At 49.0% G+C, this 14627-nt stretch overlaps 1 protein-coding gene across 1 annotated transcript in view; it reads left to right on the top strand.

Annotated features, from left to right (window-relative positions):
- LOC132783772 (uncharacterized) overlaps nucleotides 1-14627 on the top strand; it is a 112719-nt gene that overhangs the window by 73207 nt on the left and 24885 nt on the right. The window contains 21 exon segments of the mRNA XM_060789133.1: nucleotides 66-3257; nucleotides 5123-5449; nucleotides 5504-5821; nucleotides 5900-6241; nucleotides 6305-6601; nucleotides 6662-6967; nucleotides 7022-7666; nucleotides 7725-8042; nucleotides 8112-8447; nucleotides 8511-9125; nucleotides 9183-9833; nucleotides 9901-10212; nucleotides 10267-10605; nucleotides 10663-10971; nucleotides 11038-11988; nucleotides 12050-12361; nucleotides 12422-12510; nucleotides 12512-12764; nucleotides 12824-13123; nucleotides 13190-14140; nucleotides 14248-14565. Of these exon segments, the coding sequence (XP_060645116.1) occupies nucleotides 66-3257; nucleotides 5123-5449; nucleotides 5504-5821; nucleotides 5900-6241; nucleotides 6305-6601; nucleotides 6662-6967; nucleotides 7022-7666; nucleotides 7725-8042; nucleotides 8112-8447; nucleotides 8511-9125; nucleotides 9183-9833; nucleotides 9901-10212; nucleotides 10267-10605; nucleotides 10663-10971; nucleotides 11038-11988; nucleotides 12050-12361; nucleotides 12422-12510; nucleotides 12512-12764; nucleotides 12824-13123; nucleotides 13190-14140; nucleotides 14248-14565 (11481 nt within the window).

The following is a 14627-nucleotide window of genomic DNA, read 5'->3' as shown; positions in this document are numbered from 1 at the left end:
CACTATACTTAATCGATCCGTTTTGTATCATATCTATACCATATTTCTTTCTCTCTCGCCCTCAGCAATCACTATTGATGTAACCACACCTCAACCACCCGTACCTTCTTGTGTACCTTCGCCTTGTGGTCCGAACTCTAAATGCCAAATTGTTGGTGGCAGTCCTGCCTGCTCATGCCTGCCCGACTTTATTGGCGCACCACCCAGTTGTCGCCCACAGTGCGTTCTCAACTCCGAGTGCGGACCCAACGAAGCGTGCATCAATCAAAAGTGTCGCGATCCTTGCCCTGGCTCCTGTGGCTTTGAAGCTAAGTGTCATGTTCTCAATCATTTGCCCATTTGCAACTGCATTGAAGGCTTTACCGGCGATCCATTCATACGCTGCAGCAAGCTTCCAGAGGAGAAGACGCCCGTACACCCTAACGATCCATGCAATCCAAATCCGTGTGGCCCGAATGCCGATTGCTTCAGCGGCGAATGTCGCTGCCAAAATAACTATCAGGGCAATCCCTTCGAGGGCTGCCGACCGGAATGCACACTGTCAGCCGATTGTTCCAGAGACAAGGCGTGCATGCGCAACAGATGTGTGGATCCGTGCCCCGGCACTTGTGGTAACAATGCCATTTGCGAGGTGCTCAATCACATACCAGTTTGCTCATGTCAACAAGGATACGAAGGTGATCCATTCACCATTTGCCGCCCGAAACCAATCGTTACAGTGCCCGAGGTCAAAGCCTGCTCGCCCACACCATGTGGAGCTAACAGTCAATGTCGCGATATTAATGGTCATGCTGTCTGCTCGTGCCTGGAAGGTTACATAGGAAGTCCGCCACAATGTCGACCCGAATGTGTTGTTTCCAGTGAATGCTCGGCTTTGCAAGCTTGCGTCAATAAGAAATGCGTCGATCCTTGCGCCGGCGCCTGTGGCATTGAAGCACGATGTGAGGTCATCAATCACAGTCCCATCTGCGGTTGTCCACCTGGAACAACTGGTGATCCGTTCAAGAGCTGTACTGAAAACATACTGCCCAAGGAGGTCGACACTGATACACCAGCGCCTAGTGATCCATGTGTTCCGACGCCATGTGGACCCAATTCCATATGCAAGGCAGACGACAAGGGTCCAGTATGCCAATGCCTGCCTGAGTTCTTTGGGGCTCCACCCAATTGTCGTGTCGAGTGCATCATTAATCCTGATTGCCCCTCCACGCAGGCATGCATCAACAACAAGTGTCGCGATCCCTGTCCCGGTTCCTGTGGTACCAATTCCGAATGCCGTGTCATTGGTCACTCGGTGTCCTGCTCCTGCCCGCCTGGTTTTGCAGGCAATGCATTTGTGCAGTGCGTCCAACAACGAGAGGAGCCTCCGAAACCTTGTGATCCGTCGCCATGCGGTGCTAACGCCGAGTGCATCGAACGCAACGGCGCCGCCGCCTGCAGATGCATCGATGAGTACCAGGGCAATCCCTACGAAGGTTGCCGACCCGAATGCGTACTCAGCTCAGACTGTCCGACAGACAAGGCGTGCATACGCAACAAGTGCCAGGATCCTTGCCCTGGCATCTGCGGCTCCAATGCCCAGTGCTATGCCATCAATCACGTGCCCAACTGCGTCTGCAACGATGGTTATACTGGAGATCCATTCTCCAATTGCCGACGCTTTGAGCCAGTAACACCAGGACCTGTTGCGGATCCTTGTAATCCATCACCTTGCGGCGCGAACAGCAAATGCCGCGCTGCTAATGGCCTAGCCGTATGTTCCTGCCTGGAGACCTTCATCGGAGCTCCACCCAATTGCAAACCAGAATGCACAGTAAATGCGGAGTGTCCACAGAACAAGGCGTGCCACAAGTTCCGTTGCGCAAATCCTTGTGCCGGCATCTGTGGCAACAATGCCAAGTGCGAGGTGATCAATCACAATCCTATTTGTAGTTGCCCTCTGGAAATGACCGGCGATCCCTTCGCGCGCTGCTATCCAGTACCAGAACCACAACCTAAAAAAGAACCTACACAACAAAATCCTTGCCAACCATCACCATGCGGCCTCTATGCAGAATGCCGCGTGCGCGGTGAGCAAGCTTCTTGCTCTTGCCTGGCCAACTACATTGGAGCACCGCCAAATTGCCGTCCCGAATGCGTGGTCAACACCGACTGTGCCTCCGATCGCGCTTGCATCGCTGAAAAGTGTCGCGATCCTTGCGATGGTTCCTGCGGTATCAACTCTGAATGTCGCATACAGAATCATCTGGCCATTTGCACATGTCGTGCCGCCTTCACTGGCGATCCATTTGTCCAGTGTGTGGAAATTATCGAACGTGCACCACCACAACCTGACACTCCGGTGGATCCTTGCGATCTGCAGCCTTGTGGTGCGAATGCAGAGTGCCGAGATGGCATTTGCAGTTGCCTTACCGATTACCAGGGTGATCCGTACACCGGTTGTCGTCCGGAATGCACGCTGAGCACCGACTGTTCCCCAAATAAGGCTTGTCTCAACAAGAAGTGTGTTGATCCCTGCCCCGGTACTTGTGGTCAGAACTCCCAATGTGACGTGTCCAATCATATACCAATCTGCAGTTGTCTACAAGGCTATACGGGCGATCCATTTGTCCATTGCCGTCAAGAGACACCCGTACCTAAGGATCCATGCCAGCCAAATCCATGTGGACCCAACAGCTTGTGCCATGTGTCCGCCCAGGGTGCCGTTTGTGCCTGTCAACCAGGCATGCTTGGATCACCACCTGCCTGCAAACCAGAATGTATTGTCAGCTCAGAGTGCTCGCTGCAAACGGCTTGCATTCAGAAGAAGTGCGTAGACCCGTGCCCAGGTGCATGCGGTCAATTCGCACGCTGCCAGGTCATCAATCACAACCCATCGTGCTCATGCAACACTGGCTTCACTGGCGATCCATTTACACGCTGTTACCAAGAGGAACGCAAACCACAGCCTGTACAACCGGAGCATCCTTGCGTACCGTCGCCATGCGGACCCAACTCTGAGTGTAAGGAGCTCAACGGCAATCCGGCTTGCTCCTGCGCTGCCACATTTATTGGCACTCCACCAAACTGCCGACCCGAGTGTACCATCAATCCGGAATGTGCCCCCACCAAAGCATGCATACGACAAAAGTGCGCTGATCCCTGTGTGGGTGCGTGCGGATTCAATGCCCGTTGTAATGTGGCTAATCATCAACCCATCTGCACTTGCGATGTGGGCTATACTGGAGATCCATTCACCGGCTGTCAACGTGAGCAAGGTAGGACACTGTTTTCTTTATCTATTTACCCAATCAGTTAGTTAGCTCAAGGCGTAAACCAGCTTGGTTTTCGGTCGCTTTAATGGACTTTGTTCCAATCACGCCCTTTAGTACACTGTTCTCACTTGTTCACCCGCTTAATTCAAGTTACATTAATTTTGAAGTAAATTTTGTTTACGCCTTGATAGGGAAAATTTTTAATTGAAAGTGAAACTGAACCGCGGTTACCCTATGCTCAACTGAATTAAATTTAAAATTACAATTATTTTTATTTATTATTTTACCAAACATTTTCCCCTGACCAAAATAAATGCCCTATCAATATTTCAGTTTCACTTTCCAACAAAGCGCATTGGAACGAAGCACACAAAATATTTCGGAACATTATTAGTAATTATATTATTAATCTCCGTACATAACTTTTCAAATGCTCAGCACACTCTTACAGGAGTAATGCTTTTCATTTACTATTTAAGTAAAATATGTTAGCTGACCTTAAATTAATTAATTAAAGTGTGCAGAAATTGATCTAGCTAAGCATTTGAATAGTTATTTACGAATATTATGCAATACCAAAGTCACATCAAATACACTGACACCGTCGCAAATCGTTCTAATGCGCCCAAAGTTATTTAGCAAGTTTGTCTCACATATTTTAATTGCATTAAAAGTTTTGATTATCGTACGCACAAGCACAATGCATTGCATAAAAAGTGTTTTTTGGTTTTTGGCAACACAATCATTCCATTGTTTCATAACACTGAAGCGAAATGCAAATTTCAGAGCACTACATTCTGTACGAGTTGTCTGAATTGTGGCTTGTCTCTGGAAGTGACATGTGTGTGACAGTAGTCAAAATTTTTAATTAGTTTATAGATGTTGAACATTGATTATTTTTTATTATTTTATATGCTTTTTAACGCCTCAATATACAATATGCAAACTTCTCACGCCTTTATCGTAATTGCTAAACCCAAAGAACGCCTTGAAATGACTTAACCCTTGGCCTTATTCTGATTGTTTGTTACCGCTTTTCGAAGTAATATGTTTGTCCCATGACCCAAAAACCATACACCGAAACTTGTTGTGGACCTTTGAAATGCTTCTACTTATATTTGAAAACTTGAACATGACCCCAATTGATCTCTGCCTAACCTCGAATTCGATACCCTAACCCCCAAAAATCCCAAAATTGAGTACTGCCTTGTTGTCGTCGACCCAAAACCAAATTCTGCCTTATATTTTTAACATCGGTTCGCCGCAAAAATGGATTATCAATCATCAACAATACTAGTCAACAATTACCAAAAACTAAACAGCGCTTATTAATTAGTTAGATATTAGATAATATACTACTAAGCCCATTGTAACTCTTTAGAATCAAAACCATAATCAATTATAATAAAAAACAAAAATTTTAACAATACTGCAATAAATCGATTGTTATAAGAGACGCCACGTATAAATTTGTTTTAATTACGTCACAAAATTATAACGTTACGATGCGCTTGTTACGTTATGCGACACTGCACACAACAATTACACAACAACACTACGCACTCTGCAAAATTTAATCTGCACATATTGCAAACTATGCAATTATAACTGCAAACATTGCACTGCGTTTAATAACTCTAAAAATATGAAAACCAAACTAAATTTATTAATTGGATTTACAACACTTAATTCGTGCTCTAATCCCTCCACCAAATGACACAAAAATGGATTTATCAACACACGCAAATGCAATTAAAAAAAAGTTTTCGGTTCGTACTAAACCCGTAAAACTAAAGAAACGTTATTAAAATTTCTGCCTCTCTCCAAAACTCTCTCCCTCCTCTTAAACTGCTCATTTCCGAAAACAGAAAGGATTGTTAACGAGCAGATCACCCCCTGTGAACCGAATCCATGTGGATCCAATGCTGTTTGCCGCGAACAAAATGGCATTGGTTCTTGCCAATGTCTGCCTGATTACTTTGGGGATCCCTACCAATCCTGCCGTCCCGAATGTGTACGTAACTCCGACTGCCCGACGAACAAAGCATGCCAGCAGCAAAAGTGTCGCAATCCATGCCCTGGCACCTGTGGCACTAATGCCGATTGCCGCGTAACCAATCATCTGCCCACATGCAATTGTCGCATCGGGTACACCGGCGACCCGTACCGCTACTGCCACCTGGAACCATCACAACGTAAGACCGATTTAACTCATCAGCTGCAGTTCAACTACAAGATACCCTTTGCAGCACCTGCTATCAAAGAACCCACACAGCCCTGTCGACCATCGCCGTGTGGTCCCAACTCCCAGTGCCGAGAACTCAATGGCCAAGCAGTCTGCTCCTGCCTTGAACTCTACATCGGCTTGCCACCCAATTGCCGACCCGAGTGTGTCCTTAGCACAGAGTGTCCCACAGATCAAGCGTGCATTAGCCAACGCTGTCAGGATCCGTGCCCTGGCACCTGCGGCATTAATGCCGAGTGCCGTGTCCGTAATCACAGTCCGCTCTGTCAATGTCGTCGCGGTTTCACGGGCGACGCATTTACCCGTTGTTATGTCCTGCCACGTAAGCTAACGTCCCAATTAAAGTCTTGTCCCTGGGAAAAAAATTCGTAAAGTAAACCACACCCTTTTTTTAATCCAGCCCCCGCACCATCCGTCCCGCAAATTCAGCGCGACCCTTGTGTGCCAACGCCTTGCGGACTGAATAGTCAATGTCGCAATGCCCAGGGAGTGCCATCCTGCTCCTGCTTACCAGAATACATTGGCGCACCACCAAACTGCCGTCCCGAGTGTACCATCAGCGCCGAATGCGCCTCAAGCATGGCCTGCATACGAGAAAAGTGTATTGATCCTTGTCCTGGGTCATGTGGTTTTGCGGCTGAATGTAATGTCATCAATCATACGCCTATTTGTACATGTCCAACAGGATTTACGGGTGATCCGTTTAGCAGTTGTCGCCTGGCGCCACCAGAGCCTGTCCTAAGTGAGTTCTCCCATTTCAAAGGGATGCAAAACTTTGTTCTAATCGCTTATCGATTAATCATAGATGAATACGTGGATCGTTGTCAACCGTCACCTTGTGGTCCAAATGCTCAATGCAATGATGGTATCTGTACGTGTCTGCCTGAGTTCCATGGCGATCCCTACGCCGGTTGTCGTCCAGAATGCGTACTCAACTCGGACTGTCCACGAGACAAGGGCTGCTCTCGCAGCAAATGCATCAATCCCTGCCCAGGAACTTGCGGCGAAAATGCCATCTGTGATGTCATCAACCACATACCAATGTGTAGATGCCCAGATGGTACAGCCGGAAGTGCCTTTATTCGCTGTTCCCCTGTAACAAGTACGTTCTATCGAACTTCGTTGGCTTTCACTCCATGTAATTTACATAATCCTTCTTCAGAGATCGTTACCACAAATCCTTGTCAGCCATCGCCGTGCGGACCCAACTCTCAATGCCGCGAAGTTAATCAGCAAGCTGTTTGTTCCTGCCTGCCCAACTACATCGGAGCACCACCTACATGTAGACCCGAGTGCACCTCAAATGCCGAGTGTGCTCCAACACAGGCATGTCTCAATCAACGTTGCGGTGACCCATGTCCTGGTACTTGTGGCGTCGGCGCCAATTGCGCTGTAGTCAATCATAGTCCCTTCTGTACTTGCCCAGCCCGTTTTACGGGCAATCCCTTCATACGTTGCCAACCACAAAGTAAGCAAATAATCTTTTCAGAAAGATCAGTTTATAATTCCACCAATTTCCCAGTCGAGCCTGTTCAGAACTTAGCACCAAAAGATCCGTGCCGTCCCTCACCCTGCGGACCATATTCACAATGCCGTGCCATAGGCGAAGCGCCAGCCTGTTCTTGTCTGGAGACCTTCATTGGTCGCCCGCCTAACTGTCGACCCGAGTGCGTCACCAGCTCCGACTGCAGCAGTCAGCTGGCCTGCATCAACCAGAAGTGCGCTGATCCCTGTCCAGGACGCTGTGGCCTCAATGCCGAATGTCGCGTTGTTAGCCATGCCGTTCAATGTCTCTGCCAGGAAGGTTATACAGGAGATCCATTTACTCAGTGCAGCCCAGAGATTGTGCGAGACATCGAGATACGCACGCCCTGCAGCCCGAGTCCCTGTGGATCAAACGCTATTTGCAGAGAACGCGATGGAGCTGGTTCCTGCCAATGCCTCCCCGAATATTTCGGCAATCCCTACGATGGTTGCCGACCTGAATGCGTCCTCGATTCGGACTGTCCGTCGAACCGTGCTTGTCAGCAACAGAAATGCCAAGATCCCTGCCCTGGTACATGTGGACAGAATGCAATTTGCCAGGTTGTCAACCATTTGCCCTCCTGCAATTGTGTGGCTGGCTACATTGGTGACCCGTATCGTATTTGCACACGGCCAGCTGAACGTAAGCTAGATCAAACTAACGTCTTTAGTCCCAAGTCTTATTCGCATCTCCTATTTAGCCATTACTGTGGAGTATTCGAATCCTTGTGAACCTACGCCATGTGGTCCCAATTCGCAGTGTCGTGTCGTTAACGAACAAGCGGTGTGCTCGTGTCTTCCCCTGTATATAGGCCAACCACCCGCCTGCCGACCCGAATGTACCATCTCTTCGGAGTGTGCCGCTGACAAGGCATGTATCAATCAGAAGTGCGTTGATCCCTGTGTTGCAAACTCATGTGGCAGCAATGCTATTTGCCGTGTACGCAACCACAGTCCGTTATGTAGTTGCATCTCTGGTTTTACTGGCGATGCCTTTACACGTTGCTATCCCATTCCACGTAAGCAGTTATTCTTTCCGTTGTCGCCAATTGTTTACTTTAATCAGCTACCGATTCGATACTATGCAGCACCGCCCATTGAAAGAGAACAGGAACCTCTACGTGATCCTTGCGTTCCCACACCATGTGGACCACATTCCGAATGCCGCAACATTAATGGCGTACCCGCTTGCTCGTGCCTGGTCACGTTCATCGGTCAAGCGCCCAACTGTCGCCCAGAGTGCACCATCAACTCGGAGTGTCCTAGTCAACAGGCGTGTATCAATCAGAAATGCCGCGATCCTTGCCCGGGTGCTTGTGGAATGAATGCCCAGTGTAGCGTTATAAATCACACTCCGCTTTGTGCTTGCATAGAGGGTTATATTGGCAATCCCTTCACCTACTGCAATCCCAGGCCACCAGCACGTAGGTGTTTAGTGAGCAGTCGTACAGAATACCGATGTTTATTTTTTTCACACATTTTTGCAGCAACAACACCTCCAGTCAAGGATGATCCTTGCAATCCCTCGCCCTGTGGTGTGAACGCCCTATGTCGGGACGGTCAATGCACTTGCTTAGAAGAGTACCAAGGTGATCCCTTTGTGGGTTGCCGACCCGAATGTGTGCTGAACACAGATTGTGCTCAGAATCGAGCTTGTGTACGCAACAAGTGCATCGATCCTTGTCCCGGTACTTGTGGTGTTAATGCCTTGTGCGAGGTAAACAATCATGTGCCCATCTGCCGTTGCCCCGATCAAATGTCAGGCAATGCATTCTTTGAATGTCATCCTGTTGCTGCCCCACCACCACAAAATCCTTGCCAGCCTACACCTTGTGGCCCTAATAGCCAGTGCCGTGTGGTGCAGCAGACAGCGGTTTGTTCTTGCATGGCAGACTATGTGGGAAGTCCGCCTCAGTGCCGCCCCGAGTGTGTAGCCAACTCGGATTGTGCAGCCAATCAAGCTTGCCAGAATATGAAGTGTCGCGACCCGTGTCCAGGAACCTGTGGCTTTAATGCTCTCTGCAATGTGGTCAATCATGCTCCGTTCTGCAGTTGTCCTTCCGGAATGTCTGGAAATCCCTTCGTTCGCTGCCAACAAAATAGTAAGCCAGCGATAAATTTGTTTCCTCAATCTTCGCAACAACCTCAAATATTTGCAGTTGAGCCCATTCGCTACGAACGTCCTCAGAATCCATGTCAACCATCACCATGTGGCCCTAATTCTGAGTGTCGCGTCTCAGGTGATTCTCCGTCCTGTTCCTGCTTGCCTGATTTCTTAGGTGCACCACCAAATTGTCGACCGGAATGCTTGTCCAGCTCAGAGTGTACCACCAGTCAGGCCTGTGTCAATCAAAAATGTGTGGATCCATGTCCAGGACTCTGTGGGCTAAATGCTCATTGTCGTGTCTTCAGTCACACGCCAATGTGTCTCTGTGATAGCGGCTTCACGGGAGATCCTTTTGCCCAATGCAGTGTCATTCGAGATGAACCCATTGAGGTGTTGCAACCCTGTAATCCCAGCCCATGCGGTATCAATGCCAAATGTGAGGAACGTGGTGGAGCTGGGTCCTGTCAGTGCCTGCCCGAACACTTTGGCAATCCATACGAGGGCTGTCGACCTGAATGTGTCGTCAACTCAGATTGTCCATCGAATCGAGCATGTCAGCAGCAAAAGTGTCTTGATCCTTGTCCAGGCACATGTGGCCAGAACGCCGAGTGTCAAGTCATTAATCACTTGGCCACCTGCAACTGTTTCAATGGTTACTCTGGCGATCCCTATAGCTATTGTCGCATCATCGAAAATGCCCCACGTAAGCTTTAAACAATTCCATTTACATGACCCCGGACACCATCCTGACCATCATAATTTCTTCCCAGCGGAACCAGTCTACGTGAATCCATGTCAACCATCACCTTGTGGACCCAATTCGCGCTGTCGCGAAGTAAACGAACAAGCAGTTTGCACTTGCCTAGTCGAATTTATAGGTCAACCACCCGCTTGTCGACCCGAGTGCACCAGTAGCTCGGAATGTGCCGCTGACAAAGCCTGCGTGAACCGCAAATGCGTCGATCCCTGTCCCAATGTCTGTGGTCAACAGGCTGAATGCCGAGTGCGGAATCATAGTCCAATCTGTACTTGTTTGAGTGGATATACTGGCGATGCCTTCACTCGTTGTCATCGCATTCCTCGTAAGCAACTCACCAGTTTTTTATGGGCTGAACCTAAAATTTGTTGTATTTTAGCGCCACCTGTTGCTCCTATTGAACGCGAACCTCTTGATCCTTGTGTACCGTCACCGTGCGGCCCCAACTCACAATGTCGTGACATTCGCGGCACTCCTTCGTGCTCCTGTCTTCCCAATTATTTGGGCACTCCACCCGCCTGTCGTCCTGAATGCTCCATTAATGCCGAGTGTCCCACTCGTCATGCGTGCATTAATGAAAAGTGTCGCGATCCTTGCCCGGGCTCCTGCGGTCTCAATACGCAATGTAATGTGATTAATCACACACCCACATGCAGTTGCCTTGTGGGTTATATCGGGGATCCGTTTATTATCTGCAATCCTGAACCACCACAAAGAAGTAAGACCTTTCCTTGTGATTCATTGAGAATAGCTTCAAACTCATATTGCTCTATAGTTAAAGCACCACCTGAACCTCAGGATCCCTGCAATCCATCACCATGTGGTGCCAATGCTGTTTGTCGTGACGGTCAATGTTCCTGTATTCCTGACTACCAGGGTGATCCCTTCGTAAGCTGTAGACCAGAGTGTGTTCTACACACAGACTGTGCTCGCAACCGTGCGTGTGTGAGTCACAAATGTGTGGATCCTTGTCCCGGAACTTGTGCCTCCAATGCCATCTGTGAAGTATTTAACCACATACCTAATTGCCGTTGTCCCGAGGGCATGCAAGGCAACGCCTTTGTTCAGTGCAACCAAGTTCCAAGTAAGCCACCATCAATGAGTTTTCCATATTATCACCCCAACTCCCCTATTCACCGACCATTTGCAGAGCTCGACGTAATACAGAATCCCTGCCAGCCATCGCCATGTGGTCCCAATTCACAATGTCGCGTTGCCAATCAACAAGCTATTTGCTCCTGCATTACACCCTTTATTGGCAGTCCGCCCTTCTGCCGTCCAGAGTGCACATCTAACTCTGAGTGTCCCTTGAATCAGGCGTGTCTGAATCAAAAGTGTGGAGATCCTTGTCCTGGTGTTTGCGGCCGCAATGCCCAATGTCATGTGACAAATCACAGTCCATTCTGCCGCTGTCTGGATCGCCATACGGGCAACCCATTCATCAGCTGTCAGCCGATCATTGAACCACCAACGCCTCCACCACGTCAGGCCTGTCTACCATCGCCCTGTGGACCCTACGCCGAATGTCGTGAGATTAATGAAACACCTTCCTGCACCTGCTTACCGGACTATAGAGGCATTCCACCTAACTGCCGTCCAGAGTGTGTGACCAGCTCGGAATGCCCAACGCATCAAGCGTGTATTCAACAAAAGTGTCGAGATCCATGTCCTGGATTATGTGGTCAGTTAGCAGAGTGTCGTGTTCTTTCTCATACGCCGAGCTGCTACTGCCCCGAGGGCATGGAGGGTGATCCATTCCAACAGTGCGTGGAGAAACGCATCCAGCAATTGGATCAATTAGATCCCTGCAATCCCAGTCCTTGTGGAGCCAATGCTCGGTGCACGTCTCGCCAGGATGCAGGCTCGTGCCAATGTCTTGAAGGTTATTTTGGTAATCCATACGAAGGTTGTCGCCCGGAGTGCGTAATAGACTCTGACTGTCCCTCGAATCGTGCATGCCAGCAACAGAAATGTCAGGATCCTTGCCCAGGCACATGTGGTCTGAATGCCATCTGCAATGTCCTCAACCATGTTCCAAGCTGCAGCTGTCTAACAGGATACAGTGGCGATCCATACCGCTCGTGTCAAATTGAACGTGAACGTAAGGGATATAAATTTAATGGAAAAAAAAATAGTCTTCAATCTTGAATTTTTCCTTATAGCCATTAAAGAATATGTGAATCCTTGTCAACCTACGCCATGTGGACCCAACTCCCAATGCAAAGAAATCAACCAGCAGGCTGTCTGCTCTTGCTTGCCCGAATATATTGGTGCACCTCCAGCCTGTAGGCCAGAGTGCACAATTTCTTCGGAATGCTCAGCAGATAAGGCCTGTGTTGCCAAAAAGTGTATTGATCCTTGCCCAGGTACCTGTGGTGACCAGGCTTTGTGCCGAGTGGTCAATCACAGTCCCATTTGCTCGTGTCGGTCTGGTTTCACAGGCGACGCTTTCTATCGCTGTTTGCCCATACCCCGTAAGTGATTATTTCTGGTTTCTCAATGGGTTAAAATTTATATTTCCTAACTGTCAACAGCGGCGCCACCAGCAATTATTGTACAGAAACAACCAATAGATCCTTGTGTACCCTCACCATGCGGCTCATATGCCGAGTGTCGACCCCAGGGGGGAAGCACCCTCGTGTTCATGCCTGGCCAATTATTTGGGAGTGCCACCTAACTGTCGTCCCGAATGTCGCATCAACTCGGATTGTCCCAGCAGTCAAGCATGCATCAATGAAAAGTGTCGCGATCCTTGTCCAGGTTCTTGCGGCTTTGGTGCTATTTGCAATGTCCTTAATCATACGCCCAGTTGTACATGTCCTGCCGGGTATACTGGCGATCCGTTTAGCCACTGTCAGCCTGAGCCACCACCGAAACGTAAGCAAATAGCACAACCCGGCACATCTTTACCCACTACTTTACACTTTACTCTTTAGCTGTGGAAGCTGACGACCCTTGCAATCCCTCGCCTTGTGGTTCAAATGCCGTATGCAATGCAGGAATCTGCAGCTGCCTGCCCGACTATCAAGGAGATCCTTACAGTGGCTGTCGCCCTGAATGTCTTAGCAGCTCAGATTGCCCCAGAGATCGCGCGTGTGCACAACATAGATGCTTCGATCCCTGCCCAGGCACATGTGCTCCTAATGCTTTATGCAATGTGATAAATCATGTGCCTATGTGCACATGTCCCGAAGGATTTGCCGGCAACGCTTTCTTACAGTGCCAACCTATACCACGTAAATATCAGCACTTTACAGGTCCACTTGAAACGAGATTACCAGCAAATTCCATTCAACTTGCAGCACCCGTTCTGATACAGCCCTGTCAGCCCACGCCATGTGGACCAAACTCACAATGCCGCGTTGCCAACGAGCAGTCTGTGTGCTCCTGCGTGCCAGGTTACCTTGGCACTCCTCCACTTTGTCGTCCAGAGTGCACCAGTAACTCAGAATGCTCTTCGCAGCTAGCCTGTGTAAACCAAAAGTGCATTGATCCCTGTCCCGGCTCCTGCGGTCGCAGTGCCCAGTGCAGCGTAGTAAATCATAATCCCTTCTGCACGTGCCTTCCGCACTACACTGGAAATCCCTTCGTGGGCTGCCAGCAGATCATCGAACCACCTCAAAAGGATATTTTACCTCAGGATCCGTGCCGACCATCGCCATGTGGTGCCAATGCTGAATGCCGCTCTACTGGTGAAACCGCCTCTTGCTCGTGTCTACCAGAATTTGTCGGCTCTCCGCCATACTGTAAACCAGAATGTGTTGCTAATTCGGAATGTCCCTCAAATCGTGCTTGCATCAATCAAAAGTGTGGCGATCCTTGTCCCGGGTTGTGTGGAGTCAATGCTATTTGTCGCGTTGTTTCCCACACAGCCTTGTGCGCTTGCGATCCGGGACTCACTGGTGATCCCTTCACCCAGTGCAAGCCGGTTGAACAAGATGTTGAAATCATCAATCCTTGCCAGCCATCACCATGCGGAGCAAATGCTGAGTGCACACAACGCAACGGAGCTGGTGCTTGTCAATGCCTACCAGAATACTTTGGTAATCCCTACGAGGGTTGCCGACCGGAATGTATATTAAACTCAGACTGCCCATCGAACCGTGCCTGCCAGCAGCAAAAGTGTCGCGATCCCTGCCCTGGCAGTTGTGGACAAAATGCCGAATGTAATGTTGTCAACCATACACCAATGTGTTCTTGCTTCGCGGGATATGTCGGAGATCCATATAGATACTGTAACCAGCCCGCAGAACGTAAGCTAGTTCCAATTATCATTAGTAGAAATTGTCTAACCCAATATGTGTAGACTTGAAAGTAGTTACTAATTTGGAGTGTACTTTTATCTAATCCCTAACACTAGCAATTGTCTACGAATATGTAAATCCGTGCGCTCCCTCACCCTGTGGCTCGAATGCTCAGTGCAGGGAAGTGCAAGGTCAAGGTGTTTGCTCTTGCCTGCCCGAATTTATGGGTGCCCCACCTAATTGTCGTCCCGAATGCACATCTAGTGCAGAATGTCCCACGACTAGGGCATGCATCAATCGAAAATGTATTGATCCTTGTCCCGGTGTCTGTGGTCAGGGTGCAAAATGTCAGGTGCGCAACCATAGTCCCATTTGCATGTGTCCCCTTAATTTCATCGGCGATCCCTTCGTGCGTTGTCTACCCCAACCAACACGTAAGCAAGCATATCCAAGAGTTATTTTAAGGAAAAGTGATGATAATTTGCTTTTTTGGTGT

The sequence above is a fragment of the Drosophila nasuta genome, chromosome 2L (genome assembly GCF_023558535.2).
Source record: "Drosophila nasuta strain 15112-1781.00 chromosome 2L, ASM2355853v1, whole genome shotgun sequence".
Lineage (NCBI taxonomy): Eukaryota > Metazoa > Arthropoda > Insecta > Diptera > Drosophilidae > Drosophila > Drosophila nasuta.
The sequence above is the reverse complement of the archived record's forward strand: the minus strand, read 5'-3'. Positions and strand labels throughout refer to the sequence as shown.